The sequence below is a fragment of the Taudactylus pleione genome, unplaced genomic scaffold, assembly GCF_031769625.1.
Source record: "Taudactylus pleione unplaced genomic scaffold, aTauple2 ptg000109l, whole genome shotgun sequence".
Classification (NCBI taxonomy): domain Eukaryota; kingdom Metazoa; phylum Chordata; class Amphibia; order Anura; family Myobatrachidae; genus Taudactylus; species Taudactylus pleione.
In genome coordinates, this window is record NW_028284511.1 from 12,039,672 (window position 1) to 12,066,681 (window position 27,010).

General features: G+C 46.6%; 1 protein-coding gene across 3 annotated transcripts in view; it reads left to right on the plus strand.

Annotated features, from left to right (window-relative positions):
* LOC148525274 (lamin tail domain-containing protein 2-like) overlaps positions 1-27,010 on the plus strand; it is a 263,190-nt gene that overhangs the window by 223,861 nt on the left and 12,319 nt on the right. For all 3 annotated transcript variants that reach the window (XM_088471019.1, XM_088471020.1, XM_088471018.1), the window contains 2 exons: positions 8,785-8,971; positions 24,969-25,088. In XM_088471019.1, the coding sequence (XP_088327145.1) occupies positions 8,785-8,971; positions 24,969-25,088 (307 nt within the window). The remainder of the gene's footprint in view (positions 1-8,784; positions 8,972-24,968; positions 25,089-27,010) is intronic.

Here is a 27,010-nt window from a genome sequence, read left to right on the forward strand (position 1 = left end):
GGGTTTGGGATGGGCAGTGCCCACAGCCAACCAACTGTTTTACCAATAATTAACTTGCTATCTAGCCTAGCATCTGTTAACATAAATGTGAAGGTTGTAATTGTCCCGAATTTTAAAGATTTAGTAATTAGCATAATTACGTGTGGCCATTAAAAGGCCATGCATGGAAGACCAAAAAGAGTAAGCAATAGTTAGTAAAATACATTTAATTAGGTTATGTAGACAATTAGGTGAGTTTGTGTTTTAGGAGATTATTACAAGAAGAAGTGGCCAAAGGCAACTGTGAAATAGATTCAGTCACGTAGAAAATAGACCTGTGGACGCACAAAACCTAATACTAAATAAAAAGCACAGACAATAAGTAAACCATACAGCAATGTACTGCCAGGGACGTAGGGAAGGCGGTTCCGGTGGAGCACAGCCCCGGGCGCTGAACAGGTTAGAGGGCACTGGCTGCGGCTGGAGCCTGGCATGTATCTAATCCAGGGATGGGGAACCTCAGGCCCGGGGGCCGTATAAGGCCCGTGGAGTCATTTGGTCTGGCCCTCTGAGCTTTTTTCTGCTAGCCTCATCTGGCTAGCAGGGTGCCCTGAATCTATGCAGCAGTGCCGTCTGGAGCATCCTTAGGACGCTTCAGATGGTCACACCGCTGCCCTTACAGCATTGCTGTAATCACTGGTTATTGTGGCCCACCCCTGTGTGATGTCACGCAGAGGGGGTGTGCCCTGCACCAGGCCCACAAATAAAGTTATAGATATTAAAATGGCCCTCGGCAAAAAAAAGGTTCCCCGCCCCTGATCTAATCAATGACAGATTGCCGGGTGCTGGCTCCAGGGTCCAGACGCACTGCTTCTGGCAGCGTGGTGCGTGTGATGAGCGTATGATGTCACACGCACAACTAGAGAAGCCCAGAACCGGTGATATGATGTGTGGCGCTTCTCCTCCCTTGCATCCTGCCTAAGAGCAAGTGCTGCATCATCGGATTCCCAGCGTCGCCTATCAGCAGTGTAGGGGGAGTGGCCATGCGGAAAGGGTGTGTGGCTACTCGGGAATGAGGAGTGCCCACGCGGGAGGGCCAGGGGGGTGCTTTTTACTGGGAGGGCCAGGGGGGTGCCCTGGCCCTCACAGTGTCAGGAGCCGAGTGCTGCACTTAATACTACAGTGCAGCACCCGGCTCCTGTCACTGAGGTGGAGCCTGCACCTTGGTGTCATCCCTCGGCGGGAGACATCCGGGTGCGGCCCGCATCCCTCGCACCCACCTTGTGACGGCACTGCCTATCAGAAATTTCCAGGCTTCCAGCTGAACTGCTGCGCTGTTTTTGCATCGCCTTACCGTGGTCGAGTGCGACACTGCCTAGGTTAAGGTTAGTAAATTATAGTTTCTCTCAATCCCTGAACTGTTATTCTTTGAGAAGAATTTGCAGGTGGCGACAGTCTGATTATAACATTATAATTTATTTGTCTTATAAATGTTTCCTGTCATATATCACTATTTTTACTACTGTATGTGATATCATAATTTTCACCATGTGATATGTTCCATATGTAATAGACACATTTATAGGACACATATAGTTTAATGTTATAATCAGACTGTCGCTACCTGCAGATTCCTCGAAAAGAATAACAGTTGACAACAAGGGATAGCAACCAATAATCCACCCGATTTACAATGGTTGCTTTTATTATTTCTTAGGTAAAAATTTAAAAAAAAATCCTGAGTTTTGTTCTTTTAACTATAACAGTGTCAACTGCTTTCACTCTAAGGGGATAGGGCTCTATTTATTAAAATTATTTTTACTAAAATAAAGTGAAAAAGGGTGTTTTCACACCCATTTCACATTATTTTAGTTTCACCTGTAGTTATTACAGGGCAATTGGAGTAGAATTAGTAAAATTCTATTCCAACCCCCAGTATCACTTATTTTTAGTAAAGCAGACCGCATTTCCCATAATTGTAATGGGAAATGTGATCCGACCTAAGTTACTAAAAATAAATTGTAAAAAAATACCGGGGGAAGCCCTGTGATAATAACGCCACCTAGAGGTGGCGTTATCCAGGGTCTCCCCCGGTTACCGGGCTCCCACTCTGCTCTAACGGGGAGAGCAGAGGTGGGAGCCGGTCCCAGTAATCAGCTATGTGGTCTAAGCAGACCGCAAGCTGATTGCTGTACAAAAAAGAAAAAAAAAATTAAACATTTTTTTTTTTCCTTACCTGAATCCAGGGACCGGTGATCGGGCCTCCGGTGATGGCTCCTCTCCGGTCAGCTGGTCTCCCATAGTACACTGGGGCCCGGTCATCAGGTGATCGGGCCCCAGTGCAGTATGGGAGATCACCTGATCGGGAAGCCCGGAGAAGATCACCGGAGGCCAGGAGGATGCAGGTAAGTGTAATGAAGGGGGGGGGTCGCGGGTGGGGGGCAGGGCTTAGCGCCGGGGGGGCGGGGCTTAGCGTCGGTGTGGGGGTAGTAGCGGTGGTCGGTTGGCGCATGCGCGGGCTCTTAGTCGCGGTATTTTTTCCGAAAATACCGCGACTAGAGTGCGGATGGGATCCGCAGGGACAGAGCTTTATCGCAAGCTCTGTCCCTGCAAGGGATTTATAGTAAATCCCTGTGATATTGCCTGAATTCGCAATGCGAATTCACTCGGTAATATCACACTACAATCCGCATTCAATATGCGGATTGTAGTAAATAGAGCCCATGTATTAATAATCGCGGCACTGCCGCAATTATTAACAGTCAGTATTGTTACAGGATTATTTGAATTTTGATTGAAAATATCCCCACTATGTACTAAGGTGGACCGCATGGACAGCGGTAGCGCTAACCTTGTGTCTGCGAGTTACATCTACGGCATCTTGGGGGAGACATTTGTGAAAGACTCCTCCAGGGAATCTGATACTGTACATGCGCACAGTCAGTTTCCGGAGCTGGCTGGCCACACCCACAAAATTCAGGAAGGAGGGCATAGGAGTCTTTGGGCAAAATTTACTAAGCAGCGGTTTGACTGCGATTTCTATTCTACTCTAAACCCCGGGGGTTTGGTGGCTGTTTTGCAGTGGTTTCTAAATGACAGCCCTGTTCTATTCTATTCTAAAATGTGTTTTGATGGCAGTTTTGCAGTGGTTTTGGCCTTAGTAAATCTGCAAAAATCAAAACCACAGTCAAAACACATTTTAGAATAGAATAGAACAGGGCTGTCATTTAGAAACTGCTGCAAAACTGCCACCAAACCCCCGGGGTTTAGAATAGAATAGAAGCCACCACCAAACCATCGGGGAATAGAATAGAAACCGCAGTCAAACCGCCGCTTAGTAAATTTTGCCCTTTATATGGATGCATGGCATACTTGCCTACCCTCCCGATTTGGTCGGGAGCCTCCCAAAAATCGGGTGCCGCTCCCGACCTCCTGGGAAGGCAGGCAATCCTCCCGGCTGCCGCCCACCCCTCGTATCCCCCCCGCATTTACCTTAGAAAGCCCCGGTGACTTTGGTCATTTTGTCTCCACTCCCTGCTTCACAATGCCTGTAATATCGACATTGTGTAGCGGGGCTAGGGCCAAAATGAAGCGATCGCATGGCCCTGCCCCCCAGCCCACAAATGCACATCATCTGGCCGGCCCCATCTCCTTGCAATGGCCACACCCCCCTGTCATGCCGATCTGGCTGCTCCCTCCCGGAAGGGGCAGCCAGAAAGTCGGCAAGCCTGGTGCAAGGTGTGCGGGGCACACAGGCCCCTGGGTCCAGGGGGGCCCACGCCGCACACCTTGCACCCACAGGTAATCATACTTACCCCTCCGCTGATTCCCGAAGTGCTGGACTGGCGCTGCAGAGCAATAAACACACTGGGAAAATGTCCCCGGGAAAGTAGGCGCAAAACCGCGAAACCATTTGGCATGAAACCAGAATCTACAGCGCTCAGTGCCATGCTGAGCCGCCGCTGGAGAGGAGGGGGCCCAAACGGAAGCTGCACATGGGGAATGGGTATGAAATACCGCCAGCCGCATGGCCGGCAGTTCGATTCCCGTCAGCGGCAGCCCGACAGGAGCAGAGTGCGACGCAGCGGAAGCCCGACCGCTGGAAATCCCGATCGTGGATAGATAAGTATCCACTAACCTAACCTAACCCCCCTAACCCTCCTTAGGGGTGCCTAACCCTAACTTCCCCCCCAAGTGCCTAACCCTAATCCCCCCTCTAAGTGCCTAACCCTAACCACCCCCTTCCCCGTTGCCTAAACCTAAGTCCCCCGGGGGGGTGCCTAACCCTAAGTCCCCCCCGTGGGTGCCTAACCCTAACCCTCCCTCCCCCTAGCCTAACCCTGACCCTCCCGGCGGGGTGCCTGATCCTAAGTCCCCCTCGGGAGCCCTAAACCTAACCCTCCCCCCCCGCGGCTTTCCACTCGCGGCGCCAGGCATCACTACGATCGTGATGCCGGGCGCCAGTCTCCCGGCGTCGGGGAAATGCAGGCGTCTACATCTAGACGCCCGGCATTTCACCCTTGCCGGGATAAGACAGTCGGGAAGCCGGCTGCCGGTATATAGGCAGTCGGCTTCCCGATTGCTTCCCACACACGGGCCCCCTCCTCTCTTAAAACGCCCTTGAAGGAGGGTATGCCATAGCATAGGCATGCTCCGGGCACCATGGCTCCATGCTACGCCTTGGTGTACTGTATGCAGAAAACAGGAGGTCCCTAATACATTAATGACCACAAGCAACTTGATTCTACATTATTTGTTCTATCACAAAAAAATATTTTAGAGACTAAGGCCCTCATTCAGAGCCGTTCGCTATTTGCGGTCGTTCGTTTAAAAACAAGGGGTGGCTATTCAAATGATCCGTACGCACATTGCTGTCTGTTCACACCTCTAAGTCTGAACGAGCGTGCAAAACATACGCTCGTTTATTTCTTAAAAACGCCCCCTGGCCGCTCGCATCCTACGTCATGTCCGCTATTTATTAGATTAATCGAGTACATCGACCAGCGTATGAACTGCTCGCTATTCTTGTGGTTGGTGTTTGCTACCACAAATTTGCGTGCAGTTCTGGCTATAAAATAACCCAGTGACGTGGTCAATGACGCTGCTGTTTTAAATATACACACCCATAAAACGCCCGTTTTGACCTTTAAGCACGCCTGCGTTCGGATCTCCACTCCCCATTTTCAAGCACCTTCCCCTGTTACCACCCACATACACCTCATTCTGTCACTCAAAATAGCAGGCACTCGCTATATAGCGTACAAAGGATTTTCGGCCGCACTGACTGGTTCGCGCATGCGTACTAAAACGCGTACGCATGCGCAGATGTGCAAACATCGCTCGGAACGAGCGTACTGCCGCTAACGAGCGGCTCTGAATGAGGGCCTAAGAACACAGATTCCTTCTATTCCTCCATCACATACTGTTATCAGATATTGTGGGTAAAGCCCTTTAGCAATTAATTCAATGCTTTAAAATCTGATTATTCCATTTGAGCATTTTAATTCCATTACTTTCTATTCAAGTTTCAGTCCAAAAATATACTGGTAGGTTGACTGAGGCCCTGATTCAGAGCCGGACGCTCTGACAGAGCGCTCACTCTGAATCAGGGCCGGTCTTTTTTTGTTTTTAGAACGGCCTCCTGGCCTCTCGCATAGCTGTGGGTGACCACCCACATCTATAGCGAGCAGCCAGGAAGATGGTCGCGATGGTCAAGACCATCGCTACCATCGGGCTTGCGACGAGACCCTTGTGGTAGGGTCTCGTTGCCGCAAGCCCCAGAGAGCTTTCGGCTCAAACAGAGCCGAAAGCTCTCCCACTGACATCACTTGTGATGTCAGTGGGACCGCCCCCAGACGGTAGGCATTCTCATGGGAACGCCTCCGTCTGGGCAGCCACACCCCCGGCCCGCCCACCAAAGGGGGCGTGCTGTCACTCAACATCGTCAGCACGCCCCCTTTGGTGCGAGACCCTGAGCGACGGCTTGCCCGTCGCTATCCAGGTCTCACGCATGCGCACGACGGAGCCGGCTCCATCGTGCACATGCGCTCTGGGCCACCAACGACCTGGTTGCGAGCTCTCAGCGCTTGTGACCGGGTCTGAATCAGGCCCTGAGTTCTGACGAAAAATAACCCTAGTGCAGTGTTGGCTAACCTTGACACTCCAGCTGTTATGGAACTACATATCCCAGCATGCCCTGCCACAGTTTTAGCATGCCCTAATAGCAAAACTGTAGCAGTGCATGCTGGGTTATGTAGTTCCATAACAGCTGGAGTGTCAAGGTTAGCCAACACTGCCCTAGTGTGTATATGTGTCTATATGGTAGGAATATAGATTATAAGCTCCACTGGGGCAGTGACTGATGTGAATATACAGTATATATAAAATATATATATTTATATTTTTAATATAAATATTCTCTGTAAAGCTCTGTGAAATATATATGCACTATATAAATAAATGTTAATAAAAAATATAACTTAAATAAATGTATTACAGTAAATTCCATGTTTTCTTTTTATATGCAATGTACTTTATGGCCTGTTCAAATGAACTGTGAGGTGTAGCGGCCACAGGGCTCATAGGTGGTACTCAGTGATGTGTGGTGAGGTCAATGGCTAGGGAGGCACACATTTATTAAAACACAGTTTTTATATCAAAACTCTGGAAAGGGGAGGGAGTATGACAGGGGAGGCTCTGCCCTGACTGCGCGATGTACCACTGGTACATCTAATGATGTGTACACACGGTACGTTCGACAATATATTGGTAATTTTTATGCAGTGAACGACCAATGATGCGCATTCCTGCATGAGCGATAACGATATCTATGATCGTTCGTACATGCAGGCCAACTTGAACGATATTGTTAACTTCGCCTGTTCAGAGATGTGGCAGGATGACTTCAACGAAATATATCTTTCAAGTTGTTGGTGATACAGATCGTACCGTGTATATGCAGCTTAAGATGATCTGTGACACATATCAAATACAAGTCACATTCTGAACTAGACCTCTACTGTCTGTACTTGCCACATTGTTCAATCATGACCAGTGCATGTAAAACTTTCAGTGCTCTCCAGTTCCACCTGCTGACCATAAGTGGCATTGTAAACACAGTGAAAAGTAGTTAAACAGATTGACTCATGGGGCAAAATTTACTAAGCGGCGGTTTGACTGTGGTTTCTATTCTATTCTAAACCCCGGCGGTTTGATGGCGGTTTCTATTCTATTCTAAACCTCGGGGGTTTGGTGGCAGTTTTGCAGCGGTTTCAAAATGACATCCCTATTCTATTCTATTCTAAAATGTGTTTTAACTGTGGTTTGGCGGCGGTTTTGCTTTCTGCAGATTTACTAAGGCCAAAACCACTGCAAAACTGCCATCAAAACACATTTTAGAATAGAATAGAACGGGCTGTCATTTAGAAACCGCTGCAAAACAGCCACCAAACCCCCGGGGTTTAGAATAGAATAGAAACCGCCACCAAACCGCCAGGGTTTAGAATAGAATAGAAACCACCGTCAAAACGGCGCTTAGTAAATTTTGCCCACGGACGGGAAAACATCTATTTAATGAAAACTTTTACATTTGAACGCACACACATTATGAAAAAGTTTTATTCTGATCAAAATATTTATATCAAACCACTTACCAGTAAGTATAGTATTTGATATCCCTATAAATGGTAAAATGATCAGAGAACATTTTGGATATATTTATAGGGGTACGCATAATAATTACTTGGAGTTAGAAAAGAACAGAAATTAGACTAAGGAGCATATTTATGGAAATCTGCAATTTTTGGATGCGATAGTCATAATTCCTTAATTATGCACGCTGCCATCTGTATGGCCTCTCATAGCATCCTCTGTGCTGGTGGGCCCGCCCCCTCTGGGCAACATCATGTCATCATGTACATAGGGGGTGGGGCTGCCAGCACCAGGGAGTACAGCAATGCCAGTATCCTGAAAACGTTCCGAGCGGCTATACAGACAGCAGTACGCATGCCCTGAGGGCTGCACTGCCGCAGAAATGCTGGCTGCAGGGTGCTGTTCCAGGCACCCTGCTAGCAAGAAGCAAGGGTCGTGGGGCAGCGATGGTGCTGCCCACAGGGCCCTGACCATAAGTACGGCATTTGGCCTCACTTACTTGCGGGGCCAGCTGTCTTCAATTTAATCAACCCCTATGTATCAGGGCAACGTATCAAAAAACACATGCAGGGACACTGGCAGAACCCTCCCTGCGATGAGTATAAAGTTGGGACCCAGCAGAGCGTCTGTGCATGTACACATGTCCATCTGTGCATGTACGCACGTCCATCTGTGCATGTACGCACGTCCGACTGTGCATGTACGCACGTCTGTCCGTGCATGTACACACATCCGTCTCTGCATGTACATACATCCATCTGTGCATGTACACAAATCCATCCGTGCATCTACACACATCCGTCTGTGCATGTACACACGTCCGTCTGTGCATGTACACATGTCCGTCTGTGCATGTACACATGTCCGTCTGTGCATGTACAAGCAGACAGCAGTTTTTAGAGTATTTTATGCAAAATGTCTTTAATAAATATATGCCCCAATGTGCATGTGTTACCATGTGTGCCCTTCTTACCCTATACGGCACCAAAAAAGTAATAATATAATAAATCACTTGAATGGACCATGTAATATACACAGTATTGCTAGAGGGATTAATGATTCCATAAATATGGTATTATCATGAAAATGATTTGGGCCTTAATAGAGTAATGCTATTTTTAATCTCTAATAAAATGACAACTCTTTCTCATGCAGCTCCCTTTGTCCTCTAAAGATTGTTGAAGTAAATTCTTTGGGTTACTTCATCCGAATACTGAACACTTCCCAGCACCAAGCTACTGATATAGGTGGTTACATCCTGCGGCAGCTGGAGGGTGGACATGTAGTGTCTTTGTATCGCTTCCCACAGAATCTGCTTGTTCCTCCTCTGCAGCACATCACGGTAAGGAGACATCTGCTCACATCTATCAGACTGCATGAAAGTTGGGTTGTTTGCCCTTTCCATGTATTTTACATGTACTTCATAAAGTTTATTTGGACTTGCTTGTATTGTGCATGCGGCCATAGTGATATAATGGTGCCCACACACATGATGTTCTGGTTGTTTGGTTCAATCGTTTGAATCAGTGGCCAATTTGGCTACACATGTGGATGACCAAATTAGACACATCCAGTCTGGCAAGCTTGAGGCTGAATGACCAGGATATGTGGCCCTAATAAGCTTACATGCTGTCTTCCTGATCATATTTTTTTTATTACTGCTTGATTAGATTCACCAATTAATATTTTATTATTGTTATTGTTATTATCATGGTTGATTTATTATTACCAGTTATTTATATAGCGCACACATATTCCGCAGCGCATTACAGAGAGAATATTTGGCCATTCACATCCCTGCCCCAGTGGAGCTTACAATCTATGTTCCCTAACACATGTACACATGCACACACACACTAGGGTTAATATTTGCTGGGTGACAATTAACCTATCAGTATATTTTTGGAGTGTGGGAAACCGGAGTACCCGGAGAAAACCCACGCAAGCACAGGGAGAATATACAAACTCCACACAGTTAGAGCCATAGTGGCAATTGAAGTGCTGTGAGGCAGCAATGCTAACCATTACACAGTCTGTGCGGCCTCTATATATATATATATATATATATATATATTGTGACACAGTCAGATTAGGAGGTCCCTCTCCTGGGTAGAGGACTCCTTCCTTACACACACACACAGCAGCAGGGAAGCAGCACACCAGTCTGGATGCGAGTACAAGCTGGTCGGCGCCAGTCTTTATTGTACAAATGTCAGAAATAACATAAAGAAAACATAAACATAAATCCTAGCCCTGTCGGGGCACTAACTTCACAGGTGGTTCCCTCACTACCAGAACCTGGCAGGGCCTAATGCCCTCGCCAGCAACAAAAGGCACAGCACAACACTCACAGTTAGGTTTTCAAGTGTCTCTGAGCAAACTCCCTGTCTGCTCTCCCAGGTGAGACAATCAGCCCTAAACACACTAGGCTTATATTGGCCACTCTCAGGTGGAAAACTAACAAGCCTGTTACCAGGCTGCGAGAACCAAAACCTGGAGTGGCCGTGGGTGGAGCCCTCCCTCTCCTCTCACCCACAACCCCCAGGTCCCAAACCGGCTTTTCAAAAAGCCGAAACTCAAGCTTGCTACACTGCAGACTTTCTCCTGGGGGTTTAAAACACAAAAGACAGGAATCTGGGACAAATGTACCTGCCACAGACCACTTTACCAGTGATCCTATCACATATCCCCCCCTTTGTTTCGACCTGTGGGGCGGAACAACTGAAGCCCCCAAACAATGAACGCATGACAACGCGTCAGCATTGGCCAGCTGGCTTCCTGGCCTGTGTTCCACTGAAAATTTAAAAGTTTGTAACGCCAAGAACCATCTTGTAATTCTCGCATTACTGTTCTTATTTTCAGACATCCACTTCAGAGGGGCATGGTCAGTGATCAATTTGAACTTTCTTCCGACCAAGTAGTACCTGAGAGCCTCTAACGCCCACTTTATGGCCAACGCCTCCTTCTCCACTGTGGCATAGTTTCTCTCATGTACATTCAACTTTCTGCTAAGATAGAAAATAGGGTGTTCCTCACCCTCCTTGTTCTGGGACAGGACCGCTCCTATACCTACTTCTGATGCATCGGTTTGTACTATGAATTCCCTTTCAAAATTAGGAGTCATCAGGACTGGTTGGGAACACAACGCTACTTTCAACTCCTGAAAAGCTTTCTCTGCCTCAGGACTCCATTCTACCATGACTTTTTGTTTGCCTTTGGTCAGGTCAGTCAGTGGGACTGCCATGGTGGCAAAGTTGGGTATAAACCTCCTGTAGTACCCCGTAATTCCCAAGTAGGCTCTCACCTGCATCTTATTCAGAGGCCGTGGCCAGTTTTGTATCGCATCAACCTTATTGAGCTGAGGCTTTATCAGGCCTCTGCCAATGGTGTATCCCAGTTATTTTAATTCCTCCATGCCTAGACAACACTTTTTTGGGTTGGCTGTCAACCCTGCCTTATAGATGGAGTCCAACACTGCTTGTACCCTGGGTAAGTGAGACTGCCAAACAGGACTATGAACGACCACGTCATCCAGATAAGCAGCCGCATACCGTCTATGGGGCCTTAGAATCCTGTCCATCATTCTTTGGAAGGTAGCAGGTGCCCCATGTAGCCCGAAGGGCAACATCTTGTACTGAAACAAGCCCTCTGGCGCTGAAAAAGCTGTCTTTTATTTGGCGCTCTCGGTTAACGGTACTTGCCAATACCCTTTGGTTAGGTCAAGAGTGGTTAAATACCTTGCCGTCCCTAGTCTCTCAATCAGTTCATCCACTCTTGGCATCGGGTAGGCATCGAATTTTGAAACGCTGTTCAACTTTCGGAAGTCATTGCAGAAACGCACACTCCCGTCGGGCTTTGGAATCAACACAATGGGACTTGACCATTCACTATGTGATTCTTCAATAACCCCTAACTCTAGCATATTTTTAATTTCTTTCGACCCCGATTCTCTTTGTGCTTCTGGTAACCTATAGGGCTTTAGATTAACTTTAACCCCTGGGTCAGTGATGATGTCATGTTTAATGACCGAGGTTTTCCCAGGTACGTCAGAGAACAGCACCCTATTTCTAATCAGAAACTCCTTGACCTCTTGTTGTTGAATTGCCGACAGGGTTTTTGCCACGGTCACATCGGGAACTAAGGGCCCTGGATTTACTGGAGGGGCTCGGTCGGCCGACAGTACCGTTCTATCTTTCCAGGGCTTTAACAGATTTATATGGTATATCTGTTCCGGCTTTCTTTTCCCCGGCTGGTAAACTTTGTAATTGACCTGCCCCACTCTTTCTAAGATTTCAAAGGGCCCTTGCCATTTAGCCAAAAGTTTATTTTCCACAGTGGGAACCAATACTAACACTCTGTCCCCAGGAGCAAAGCTGCGTAACCGAGAATTGCGGTTGTATACCCTCTGCTGTGCCTGTTGAGCCTGTTCCAGGTGCTCTCTCACTATCGGCACTACCGCAGCAATTCTCTCCTGCATTTGAGAAACATACTCAATCACCGTTTTGTAAGGACTAGACTGCCCCTCCTATGTCTCTTTGGCAATGTCTAGTAACCCCCTTGGGTGTCTCCCATACAACAAGTCGAAGGGTGAAAACCCGGTGGAGGACTGGGGAACTTCTCTTATGGCCAACAATAAATACGGCAATAAGTAGTCCCAATCCCTACCATCCTTGTCGACCACTTTCCTAAGCATGTGTTTTAACGTCTTGTTAAACCTCTCGACCAGCCAATCGGTTTGGGGGTGATAAACCGAAGTTCTTAACTGTTCGATTTTGAACAGGCGGCATAACTCTTTCATGACTTTGGACATAAACGGTGTACCCTGGTCAGTTAGTATCTCCTTAGGTATACCCAGCCTGCTAAAGACATGAACTAGCTCTCTGGCAATGGTCTTGGTTGACGTATTGCGCAACGGGATCGCTTCCGGGTACCTGGTAGCGTAATCCATTATGACCAGAATACACTGGTGTCCCCTGGCAAACTTCATTAAGGGTCCAACCAAATCCATCGCTATTCTTTCAAACGGCACCTCTATGATAGGCAATGGAACTAGTGGACCCTTAAAATGTGGCCTGGGAGCATGATACTGACACTCAGGGCAGGATGCGCAAAAGTCAGATACCTCTTTATGAAGCCCGGGCCAGAAAAACCTCTGCATTATTCGCTCAGTGGTTTTCTCTACCCCTAGATGGCCTGCCGTTATATGACCATGGACCAGATCCAATACTGTTCTTCTGTAGGCTTTGGGAACTATTAGTTGTTCCACCACATCTTCCCCCTTCTTAGTCACCTGATATAACAAATCCTGCCACATTGCCATGTGGGGATAGGACAAAGGACTATCAGGGTCTACAGGTTTACCATCAACTACTTTCACATTCTCCCTGGCTTTTACCAAAGTAGGGTCATTCAACTGCTCCACGGCAAAGACTTCTCTTCTGACCTCTAAGTCAGGCAGACGATCACCTGGCCCAACAACACTTCCCACCTCAATGGGAGGCACATCAGTTGGTGGGCCACCGTCACGCTCCGCATTCTCTAGTTCGCCAATCATAGTAGAAAAAGGGAATAACTCTGACTCAGAAGAAACTCCCTCCTCCACTACATTGACAACCTTCTCAAATGGATCGGGGTTGTTCACCTCTGGAACAAAACGGCTTTCCCACAACTTCCAGAAGTGAGCAAAGTCTCTCCCCAATATTGCATCGTACATCAGACCATGCACCAAACCCACAGAAACTATAGCAGAACCACATGGTGTCTCGATGTTCACCTCGGCAGTAACATAATATCGAGTATCCCCATGTATGCAGGTCACACCAACAGTTTTCCCCTCACGCCGCAAGGGGTTCACCAGCTCAGCTTTTATAAGTGTCACCAAGCTACCAGAGTCTAACAGTGCCTCTACTCGGTTGCCATCTACAGTGAGTACACACATGTGCTTATCAGTCTCAGCCTGCCGGTCAGCTGTACAGGCTATCTGTGCAAAGAAAGACCCCCTGCGGTAGACATGAGCAGTATCACATTGCATAGGTTCAGTTGTAAGTGAGCAATTAGCGGCAATATGGCCGAAGCCACCACATCGGAAACACTGAGTCATATTAATGTCTAGTCGTTTACGGGGCAAGAACCTTCCTGGCCTGGCAGGCCTGTCTCCAGGTTCTACACCCTTAGTCTTAGGTGCATTCCACCGCCCAGCACCCTTCTCCCCTGGAACAGTCTTACAGTCTGTGGGAGTTCGCCGGTGCGCCATCGGGGCTCGGTGGGACATACTCATCAGCTCCTCAGTTGCCATGTACCTCTCCACCAGCTCGACCAACTGGTCCGCGGACTTAGGGTCTGCATGGCTCACCCACTTGCGCAGAGTCACAGGTAATGATCGCAGGTACCGGTCCATCACGACCCTTTCCATGATCTGTAGTCCCGTCAGCGTCTCGGGCTGCAGCCATTTTGAGGACAGATGGACGAGGTCATGCATCTGTGAACGTGGAGGCTTATCCATATGGAACTCCCAGCGGTGAACCCGTTGGGCACGAACAAAGGTGGTGACTCCCAAGCGAGTTAGGATCCCCTGTTTTAGTTTTTTATAGTCCTTGGCATCAGCCAGGCATAAGTCGAAATAGGCCTTTTGTGGCTCCTCAGACAGAAAAGGTGCCACCAGACTTGCCCACTGCTCCTTGGGCCAACTCTCCCTTTCGGCCGTTCTTTCAAATGCGGTGAGGTAGGCCTCCACATCATCGCCCGAAGTTATCTTTTGGAATAAGTGACTGGCTCGTATGGAGTGAGTGGTGGTGGGAGGACCAGTATTAATATCCCTGGGCCGGGCGACCAGGTGCTGTACCACCTCTCTTATGGCCTGGCTGTTTTCCGCTAAGGCCTGGCGGGTTTCCTCAATGGCGACCTGCTGAAGTCTGTTAGTCTCCTGCTGAGCTGCTGTAGCTTGAAGCAAGGCCTTAATAATGTCCTCCATTTTGTACTGGGGTGTAGGTTGGAAGCTGAACCTTGCCTCTCTGAGCATTGGCTGACGCCTCCTCTATGGGACTCCAAGGACACAGTGTTATTTCCACACTCACAAATTGGGTGTCTGTCCCTTTAATTTTTAAACGGAAAGTTTTCCTCTCGCTGCAACTTCAGTGTGTGTGGGTGCCCGCATTCTCCACCATATTGTGACAGTCAGATTAGGAGGTCCCTCTCCTGGGTAGGGGACTCCTTCCTTACACACACACACAGCAGCAGGGAAGCAGCACACCAGTCTGGATGCGAGTACAAGCTGGTCGGCGCCAGTCTTTATTGTACAAATGTCTGAAATAACATAAAGAAAACATAAACATAAATCCTAGCCCTGTCGGGGCACTAACTTCACAGGTAGTTCCCTCACTACCGGAACCTGGCAGGGGCCTAATGCCCTCGCCAGCAACAAAGCACAGCACAGTACTCACAAATAGGTTTTTCAAGTGTCTCTGAGCAAACTTCCTGCCTGCTCTCCCAGGTGAGACACTCAGCCCTAAACACACTAGGCTTATATTGGCCACTCTCAGGTGGAAAACTAACAAGCCTGTTACCAGGCTGCGAGAACCAAAACCTGGAGTGGCCGTGGGTGGAGCCCTCCCTCTCCTCTCACCCACAACCCCCAGGTCCCAAACCGGCTTTTCAAAAAGCCGAAACTCAAGCCTGCTACACTGCAGACTTTCTCCTGGGGGTTTAAAACACAAAAGACAGGAATCTGGGACAAATGTACCTGCCACAGACCACTTTACCAGTGATCCTATCACAATATATATATATATATATATATATATATATATATACATATACACACACATACATACACCTATATATATATTTTCTGTAAAATGTATCAAGATGCTCCTCTTGTAAATGTACGTGTGACATTATACTGTATATTACACCCCATTGCTGTATATGACTCTCTTATCAATAAATAGAATATGGTAATACAAATATAGTGTATGCTTATGGTATGCATTGCTTCATTGTAGAAGCGTTTGTTACCATACACTTATTGACACTGTACTGGACAATTTTAATTAAAACAAGGACAAAGCATTATTAAAAAGTTAGCAAAACCACTTTTGTGGACTCCTGTTATATAGACTAAAAAGGCAGAATAGTTGAGTAGATTATTTTGTAAAATATTATTATAGAATACAAAAGGAGAGTGCCACCTAATGGTTAAATAATCACACATAAATGCCAGAATGCTATGGCATTATCACAATATCATTTCTTAACAAAGCATATCTTTGAGAGGGGAGTGGTATGAATATCAATAGCCGCCAGTTCAAATCCCGACGCCAGAACTCCGAACACTGCAGATCCCGACAGGGGAGGTAAGTACCCTATCCCCACCCCTCTCCCTATAAATACACCCTAGTGCTCCACACCGACAATGGGACATACATAAAACAGGGATAGAAAAAAGGTACACAAAATAAACAAAGAGTAGATAGACGGCCCTTTTTTAAATAAGTAAATGTCCAGCATAATACAGTTTATAGATACCGATAGAATGTACGAGGGTGAGTCAAAAATTATCCGCACTCCAGTTATATTAAAACTTCTGTTGGCCGCACTGTCTTATCAACGCTTTCCGTACTAGGTCGCTGTCTCCCCAGTCACTGCTGTGCAGGTTTGAACGTATTACGTTAGTTCATTTGTGAAAAAATGGCAGCCCCACTTGTGATTTGCACGAAAGAAGAGCAGCGTGCAGTGATTCGTTTTTTTGTGGTCTGAAGATGTGTCTGGTGCCAATATTTATCGAACACTTTGTGCACAGTATGGAGAAAGTGTTTTGTAGCGAAAAAGGGTGTAGGAATGGATAGAGAAGTTCAAAGATAGTTGCACAAGTGTCAGCCATGAAGAATGAGCCGGACTCCCGTCCACGTCCACATCTGATGAGAACATTGAGCGTGCACGTGAACTGATTCTGTTGGATAGACGAGTGACAGTGGAATATGTTGCAAATCATTTGCAAATCAGCCAGGGCTCTGCCTATGCAATAATCCTTGACAGACAGGTTTGAAGACAACGGTGCATTTGTGGCTCACAGCTCAGCCTAAAACATTTTATATAGAGGGAATATGAGAGCTTGTTGATAGATGGACAAAGTGTATTGAAAAGCAGGGAGATTATGTTGAAAAATAATGTATTTGTCTTGTCCGAAAGTTGATTAAAATAAATTCTACAGCAAGACTGCGGATAATTTTTGACTTAGAAAGACACAATTAACAACATCAAACAATGTAAATGTTTAGGCTAAACACAACATTAACTTGTTCCAGATAGCTTTATCTTTTCTGTCCAGTAGTCAACAGTGCTACCTAGACACATGGTCGACATTTACCATGTCGACACCACAATCTAGACACTAGAATGCCAAAATGTTGAACCATGTTGACGGCACCAAGTTGACATGTTCGCACTGTCAACGTATGAAATGTCGACATTCTCAGAATGCCCATGGAAAGGGTTAGGCGCGAGGGGGGTAGTTAGTTAGGCTGTGTGGGGGGATTACGGTTAGGCATTGGGGGGAGTGTCAGGGTAGGGATAAAGAGTATTAGATCACTCCACCGAAACTAACGGCCACATGACCACTGGGACCCGGAAGAAGACGCTGTATGCATGTATGTGTGCCCCTCTTAACAGACCATGGGCCCCGCTGAAATTACATTTTCTTGAAATAATTTACCAGCTGGTTCTCTCACTGGGCCTGAATCTTAATTAGAATAAGGCAAGAAAGAACAGGTAACTTTGCACCTTGGCAACACCATGTTGCATTACAGGTGAGGCAAATTTAAAATAGAGATGAGTAGTTTGGTTTTGCTGAAAACCAAACAGACACGAACTTTGGAGATCCAAGTCAAACTGAGTCCCGGCTTGGATCACTTTTAGGTTTTGAGTAGACCCGACTCCGGTCTTCTTGCCAAGTTCGGAAATCAGATCTAAAAACCGATTTCAGGTGCTGTGAGGTGATCAAAATTAACTGGACATGACTGGAAATAAATATTATTGATGCTAATAATACTATAGGAACAAAAGCAGTTTCAGGTTACATGATTGAGCTGTTTTTATCAATTTTCAAAGAAATCTAAAACCAAAACCGAACCAACACACCTGAGGGTGGTTTTGCCAAAACCAAAACACGAGGGTCCGCGCTAGGGATGTGCACCGACCCCCGTGTTTTGGTTTTGGATCTGTATCACCTTCGAGGATTTGGATCTGGATTTGGTTTTGCAAAACTGCTCTTGCGTGTTTTGGTTTTGGATCTGGATTTTCTTAAAAAATTTATAAAAACACATAATTTTGTTCCTACAGTATTATTAACCTCAATAACATTAATTTACAGTCATTTCAACTCAATTTTGACCACCTCACACAATATTGATCACCAACATGGGCAAAAGGCTGGCTGGTAAAAATAAGCAAACACAGAGCAGCGGCACAAACACACGGCAGTTAATCCTGTTTACAAATGTTTTGCAAATTAGTAATGTATTAGCAATAACAAATCAAACTAACTCATAAGTACGTTCAATAGAAAACAATACAACACAGAAATTTACTAAAAATCGTGCATGGAATATCCTTGCTCAAAACAAGTAGTCTGAGTTAACAAGCAGCAAACAAAAAACCTCTAAGCTATGTGTAAATAGCAACAGCAGACATGAATGCCCCCTACATAAGTGCACATGCCTATTCTCAGTGCCCAATCTGTATTTCCATCCTCGGGGCGCTGGGCCACTGATGACTGGCACTCTGTGCCCATGTAAGGCCCCGTTCAATCAGCCGTTTTGTTGAGCAGTTCCCCAAAATATCCCCAACCATAAAACAGCATTCCATGCCTGCGGTCAGAAAGAGTGCGGGTCAGATACAGTGCAGGTTACAGTGAAAGTCGGATACAGTGTGGGTTGGATATCGGCAGTACGGAGATGCTGGCAGTGTCCTCAGTGCAAGAATGCCAGTAGCGTCCTCAGAACGCAGGTGCTGGTGGTGTAGGTAGTGAGGGGGTGTCGGTGGTATCCTCAGTGTGAGAGTGCTGGCAGTGCAGGGGGGCTGATGGTGTCCTCAGTATGGGGTGGTGGCAGTGCGGCGATGCTGGCAGTGTCCTCAGTGCAGGGTGCTGGCAGTGTCAGCAGTGCAAAGGTGCCCGCAGCTTCCTCAGTGTCAGCAGTGTGAGGTGCTGACGGTGTCCTCAGTATGTGGGGGGAAATGTCCTCAGTGCAGGGTTCCAGCGGTGTCGGCAAAGAGGGGATGCCAGCGATGTCCTCATTGCAGGTGTGCTGACTGTGTAATCAGTGCAGGGGTGCCAGTGGTGTCCTCAGTGCGGGAGTGTCAACGGTGTCCTCAGTGCAAGGGTGCTGGCTGTGTGGTAGTGCTGACGGTGTCCCGGCAGTGTCCTCAGTGCAGGGTGCTGATGGTGTCAGCAGAGCAGAGGTGCCAGCAGTGAGTGGGTGCCGGCGATGTCCTCAGTGCGGGGGTGTCGGCGGTGTCAGTGCGGGGGTGCAGGCAGTGTCCTCAGTGCTTGTTTGCTGGCAGTGTCAGCAGTGTGAGGGTGCTGATGGTGTCCTCAGTACGGGGGCAGCAGTGCAGGGTGCCGGCAGTGTCGGCGTGGGGGTGCTGGCTGCAGGGGGGCAGCGGTGTCAGAACGGGGGGATGGGCGACATCTTCCTTTCTCTTCCTGTGCCCATTGAACTCTATGGGCAAATTCTTATTCGCTGAGAGCTGTGACAGACAGCTCTCTCAGCCAATCAGCGGCAAGCCCCTAGACTTCAATGGGACTTTGAAAATGGCCGCTTGAGGCAAAAACTCTGAGATCCGACAGCGGGATCTCGAAGTTTTGCCTCGATTAGGGATCCGGAGAAGGCGGGGAGATCTGAGTTCTGTCACGGATCCCTGAAGTTCGGGCGGGCTCGGTTCCCTGAGAAAAGGGGCCGCTCATCTCTAGTCCGCGCACATCTCTAATTTAACATGTGCAGAGAACTTTTGAGAGTGATGTGTCCAAACTGAAATCTAAACTGCAGTGTAAAAATAAAGGTGGCAGGAATTTGTGGGCTACATGTAACAGCATTCAGTATTTACCATGCAGGCAAATATAAAGGAGAGTTCTGGTAAAATTTACCTTGGTTAACTCTCTGTCTTCAAAGTCCATAGGGTCCACAGGTAGACATTGGGTGCATAGGTGGGACCTGAAGGACCGGACACCAACAGCAAAGCTTTTCAATCCCAGGATGCTCCGGTCCTTCTTCCTATACCCACCCACAGCCTGAGGGCACTTCAGTTTTGTTAACAAGGAGCAGGATAGGAGAGAAGAAAAACTGGTACATTGAGAAATCACTCTCATGCAGAGAAGGAAACAAGTGACCAAGAGAAGAAACCCATAGAAGCTAGGAGCATAAGAGCGGATACCCTGTGGACCCTATGGACTTTGAAGAAAGAGAGTTAACCAAGATAAGTTTTACCATAACTCTTTTTCTTCTTCAGGGTCCATAGGGCTCCACAAGGAGAAATTGGGGATGTCCCAAAGCAGTTGTTCAAGGACAGGAACACTCTTGAGCTGATAGGAGAACCCTACGCCCAAAGGAAGCATCCTGAGAGTCAAATGTATCAAAGGCATAAAACCTAAGAAAGGTGTGGACAAAAGACCTGGTGGCCACCTTGCATAGCTGTTCAGCTGAGGCACCACGCTGGGCTGAACACGAGGGACCCACAGAGCGACTAGAATGAGCAGATACTGAAGCCTGCACAGGAAGGACAGTCTATGTGTAAGCCTGTGGATAGTCATCCGAATTCATCTGGCCAGACTCTGTTTGTTAACCAGCAATCCCTTCTTGTGGAATCCATATAGGACAGAGGGAGTCCGATTTCCTGATGGATGTAGTATGATCCACATAGATCTTCAGAGCATGGACCACATCCAAAGAGGTTTCACCTGCCGAGAGGTCTGGTAAATTAAATGCCGTAACGACAATTTCCTCATTCAGGTGGAAGTGAGAAATCACCGTGGGAAGGAAGCCTGAGCATGTTCGAAGAACAGCCCTGTCCTGATGAAATATTAAAAAGGGGGAGCGACATTAAAACGCCTTCAAATCCGATACCCTACGGGCATTTGCTATATCCAGAAGAAAGAGGGCCTGATGCGCTCGCAAGCGGGTCGATGGTGGCCCAGAGCGCATGCGCACGACGGAGCCGGCTCCGTCGTGTGCATGCGCGAGACCCGGATAGCGACGGGCAAACCGTCACTCTGGGTCTCGTACCAAAGGGGGCGTGCTGTCGATGTTGAGTGACAGCACACCCCCTTTGGTGGGCGGGCCGGGGGAGTGGCTGCCCAAACAGAGGCGTTCCCATGTGAACGCCTCCGTTTGGGGGCGGCACCACTGACATCACGAGTGATGTCAGAGGGAGAGATCCGATATCTCTCGGGCTTGTGGCAACGAGAACCTACCACAAGGGTCTCGTCGCAAGCCCGATGGTCGCGATGGTCTTGACCATAGCGACCATCTTCCTGGCTGCTCGCTATAGCTGTGGGTGGTTACCCACAGCTATGCGAGCGGCCAGGAGGCCGCTCTAAAAACCAAGAAGGCCGGCCCTGATTCAGAGCGAGCGCTCTGTCAGAGCGTCCGGCTCTGAATCGGGGCCAGAGTCTTTGCAGTGAGCCATTTGACATTCACTGATTCAAGGGCTTCGAATGAAGGTTCCTGAAGTTCCTGGGTGAACTCCATCATGTCAAGGGTTGATACCAATGATCCTGTTGCAGTGTGAATTGACACTCGGCAATTGTGGAGCAGTGTGCATAGTCTGTGCTGTATTGCTGAAATCTATTGCGCCGTTAGGAAGATTCTCTGTACTTGAGAGTCCAGGAGGGCTCCCAAATGTACCATCCTTTGAAAGGGTGTTAGGGAAGACTTTTTCCAGTTGATCAGCCCACCATGCATTTGTAGAAAGGCAATGGTTACCTGCAGGTGGCGGTGAAGAGTCTCTGGGGAGCTGGCCAACAGTAAGAGATGAAGAGTGGCTGCCATAACTGCCATGATCTTGGTAAAGACTCTGGGGAGGCGTTGAAAGGCCGAACGGCAGAGCCTGAAATTGGTGATTTTGCTGTAGGATAGCAAACTGGAGATATTGTTGATGAGAAGGTGCTATAGGTACATGTAGGTAAGCATCCTGAATGTCTAGAGATACCATAAAATCTGCAGGCTCCATAGCTAGGATAATGGAATGGAGGGTTTCCATATGAAACCTGGGCACCCTGATAAACTTGTTCAGAGATCTGAGGTGGAGGATAGGCCAATGAGACCGATTGGGCTTCTGAATTAAGAAAAGGGTAGAAAAATAGCCCTTGGCCCATTGTGAGGAGGGGACCCGCATTATTACTCCTGAATTCAGTAAGGACTGAATAGCTGTTTGGAGCAGCAGGGCCTTGGTTGGATCCGATTGGGCTCCTGTGCAAAAGAACTGCTGGGGGGGTTGCCGCAGGAATGTGGGGGACTGCTTCCCTTACCCAGGCATCTGACTTGATTGATGCCACACCTGGGCGAATTGAAAAAAGCAACCTCCCAGGGAGAGGCCCGCCCCGTCAGGCTGTAGGCTTGTCCTCAGACTTGGCAGGTGGACGTCTAGTAGCCCAGGCTTGTTTGGCCCTAGGCTTGGAGGCCTTGGCTGATGCCTCCGTGAGGGCGAAAGGATGGTGTCCGAGATTTTGTATTATATGCAGAGGGCAGGAACGCCTTTTGGAAGCTGTCAAAGTAGTCACAATTTTATCTAATTCTGGACCAAATAGGATGTTTCCAGTATAAGGCAGAGACTCCAGAGCTCATTTTGAGTCCGAATCTGCTTTCCAGGAACAGAGCCAAACAATACAGCGGGCCACTACCGAAGTGGCAGATATCCTGGAGGCCAGGAGAGCCGTATCCATAGCTGCTTCACCCATTTAGGAGGCTGCATCTCTAATGTGAGATATGGAGGATAGTTGTTCCCTTGAAGCATCAGGGGGAAATGTCTTCTCTAGGGCCTCTGCTCAACTCTCAACGGCTTTTGCCACCCAGACCGTAGCCCTAGCAGGATGATAATAGCTCCTGTTAGAGAGAGTATATGGATTTATGATAAGCTTCTATACGCCTATCTGTAGTCTTCGTCAAGGAGGTTGCAGTATGAATGGCTAAGGTGGCATTTTTAATCAGACGTGTTACATGAGAATCCACTGCTGGGGAAACTTCCCATTTAGTGCAAGCAGTAGCTGGAAGAGGGTAAAAGGAACTGAACTGTTTTGGAATTTGAAACCTTTTACCGGGCATATTCCAAGCTTCACTCATGTGATCAGATAGCTGGTCAGAGTGAGGGAACTCTGGTAAAACTACCTTTTGTTGTTTAAAAAGTGTGTGTTTTTTCTTAGGAGCGGATTCATCCTCTTCTATTTGTAAAATAGATTTTGCAGCTCTCATCAGAGCAGGTATATTTAGTTTAGAGGGTGGCTCCTCATCTCTTGAGACGGAGTCAGAGTGAGAGAGGTCTGCGTCTTCTGCCTCCCCAGATGATATATCAGAATCAGATAACTGGATGGACTGAGACGATAACAGAGCATGTTTAATAGGTAAATCACACATCTACGAATACCACACCATTTTATACTGTGTACGGTAGGCATCCTAAAGTTACAGAGTTTTAAGAGCTATCACCTCTCGAAGTTTCCGCAGTTTCAAGTCTTCTAGAGTCCTATTCTAGTATTTGGAAAAAGGTGCATTCCTCCTTGAAGAAAGTTTCCAGCAGTTATAAAAAGTTTGCGGATCGGAAACGTTTGGCCGCTCCTATTTTTAAGGTGGGTGACAGAGTTTGGCTCTCTGCGATTAAGGTACCCAGTATGAAACTTGCTCCTCGGGTCATTGGTCCTTATCCTGTTTTGCAAGTCATCAATCCTGTTGCCTAGTATAAATTGAAACTTCCTTCTCATTTGAAAATGCCAAATTCTTTTCACATTTCTCTACTCCATCCCTTGGTCCTGAATTCCAACGCTCTGCTCCTAAGGCTTGTCAAGTTCACACTCATCGTGGAATCTAATTTGAAGTGAAACAAATTTTGGATTCTCGTCTTCACCTAGGGCATCTTCAGTACTTGATTGACTGACTGGAAAGGCTAGGGTCCTGAGGAGCGTTCTTGGATTAAAACTTCTGATGTCCATGTTCCTCATTTGTGCCTTCCATAGGAAGTATCCTAAAAAAACTTCTAGGTGTCCGGAGTCCACCCTAAAAGGAGGGGGTAATAAGAATAGGGAAAGGGGGGATCAAGGAGACATTTTTGTTTTCTTTTGTCTTTTTTCTTGAACTAAAAGGAGGGGTTGCGGCCTGGGATCGGCCGCCTCTCACCTATGTACCTGCGTCTTCAATCTCTGTGGAGGTAAGGTCGACAGGCGCACGGGTCAGTAGTGGACTGCTAGGACTTCCATGCTGTATCTCCGTTTCACGATTGCGTTCATGGGCACAGCCATGTTGGTCTGTGTCATCTGATCTGGCCCCTCCAATGGTAGTCTTGCGGTCAGTCAGCTGATCTCTGCATCCAATGACCTAAGGGTATTTGAGTCCTGCTTCGGGAACAGGAAATTGCCTGTGCAACTTCGCTTCTCTAGTGATTATTGTTGAGACTGTCCTAGGCTCCACACTATTCTTTAGTGTTCTCCATCAAGAAATCATTCCTTGTGTTACCCATTGCTATTCAGCGTCTGGATACCCAGTTACCTATCCTTTACTATACAGCGTCAGGATCACCGAAGCTGCTTCCCATCGCTATTCAGCGTCTGGATACCCAGTTACCTATCCTTTGCTATACAGCGTCAGGTTCATTCTATTATAGATTCCCAGTACAGCTATTTGTGACAAAACAGTATCTGGATCTCCGGAGTTGTCCCCATTGCTAATCAGTGTCTGATTTATTGTAGCAGATATTCCTCCAGTGTGAGTAATAGAGATCATGAACTTCTGACTTGACTGATTTGCTTAGCTCTGAGCAGACTATTGCACCGAACCAGAATATTTATACATTTTAAAATATCTGTGTACATTGGTGTTATGATTATATATTTTTATTTCATAATGTGTGTATTGTCTCAAACAAGCCCTCCAACTATTTGGTTTGGAAAATGCATAAAACCATACCGTGTTATTAAAATATATGTTTATTTCATATTGTCTCATACAAGTGCTTCATCTATTTGGTTTGGATTTTGTCTTTTTAGCAGGTAGCAGATCCTGCTGGTGGAGCTGCCAGTTTGAGTAAGCATTTATACTTGAAAGGTACACCGTTCTCTTTACTGTTTTATGCATTTTGTTTAGATTTGGACATCTGCAGCAAAGATTTCCCATAACCCACCAACAGATTTAATGTGGAAAGGACGGGTTTACTTCCGAACCGACCCGCAATGCATCACTGTCCTGTCACGCCCAAATAATCAGGTATGGTGAAAAGAGCATTATTTGTATCATATGTGTGTGTGTATATATATATATATATATATATATATATATAATGAACTCGGGTACCTCCTGAAGAAATGGTGAGTATAACTAAGAAATAGACAGCGGCACTCCAAGAATTAGACAAAAAACACAAAAGTCTATTCAAACCATAGTCAAAAAAACAGACTGAAGTTTCGGGGAACGCAAGCCCCTTTATCAAGGTGAGTAACGTTACTCACCTTGATAAAGGTTCTTGTGTGCCCTGAAACGTCGGCCTGTTTTTTTGACTATGGTTTGAATAGACTTTTGTGTTTTTTGTCTAATTCTTGGAGTGCCGCTGTCTATTTCCTAGTTATATATATATATATATATATATATATATATATATATATATAGCAAGTGTGGCCACAAAAAATTATATAAATAACTGGCTTAATCCACGGCACTCAACCATCTGGGGTGCCCTTGGCATGTGACCGCACAATTTACATAACAATTAACAGGATTGAGCCTCTTATTTATATTCATTTTTGTGGTCACACTTGCTAGGGCACCCTGCTTTGTTAATGTATTCCCAGGGGCTAATTGATTGATATGCCTGGGTGTGGTTCTGTCTCTTTAAGACAGGACCCATACTTATAGAAGAAACATAATTTCCATTTAAAATCTGTGTGTTAGCTGGAACCAAATGTGGCAGAGCAAAGCTCACATTTTTGAGAGTCATTGTAGGGACTGGCCAGATGGGAAGACCCTGACGTGGTTGGCCAGCTGGACAAATTATTGCAATATTTTGGAACTAACATTCACAGTTTGAAAAGTAAGTGCTGAGTTTGTATTATTTTTTTATGTCAATTGTGTGGTCACATACCAAGGGCACCCCAGATGGTTGAGTGCCGTGGATTAAGCCTGTTAATCAAGGGTTAAAGTGGGCAGGAACGGGGTGGAACTGAGTTCCGTCACCTCTTATGGTAGGTGGAACTAGTTCCACCTCCACCAAGTCCCTGCACAGAAGTCCCACAGACAGAGAGACACTCACTGTCTGCGTAGGGAGGCTCAATTTCTTCAGAGGTCTCTTATTTCAGAGAAACCATCATATAGATAAGGAAGGAATCAAGCGAAGGCAATACATTGGGGTTGCAAAAAAACATGGGGCACCCAAGTGATATAGACTAGTTTGTGGAGACCCCATAAAAAAACTCAGATACACGGCAGAAAAATAACACTGATGATATAGAACTTTTTTTTTTCTTATTAAGTTATCTAACATTGTAGTCTGGTGGCAGGAGTACTAAAAAATAGCATCTAAAATGTATTTCACACTGTCATAGCCCCAATAGCTTCTGGGGCCTAGGCAGCCTCCAGGCCCCCCGCCATTCACTTTACCATTTCCTATACACAATAAAGAACAGTTTTCACACTTGTTTTGGCCTGTCAGACTAGCGTGGTGGGGGGGAGTTGTGGAGTAGACGTCGGGGGAGATGAGTTCCACCACCGCGCCAGGACCACTTTAAGCCCTGCTGTTAATTATATTTAATAAAGTTTTAAATTGTGAGAAGTATGACTGTGGCTCTTGATCTGAATTTATGATTAAGTATGGTATCGGGGGAAATATAGAGTAACGTATAAGAAGACAGTGAAGTAAAAAATCAAAACACAGAAAGACACATTCTCTAGATTAGGTGGCTGCAGTTAATTCATTCACCAGACAATGTATTCAGGGTAGAAAGAGAGTACTTAAATAGTTTAGTATTTTTTTGTTCAAAAACAATGTGATTTAACCTAGTCTAAAAAAACAAAAAAGATTATTCTTTTTTTGGGGCACACTTTTAACTAGTATGAAATGGCATAATTATTATATTAAAATATAACCTTTAATTTATTACTTCTTTAAAACAATGGGGTATCAGGACTAGAGTATA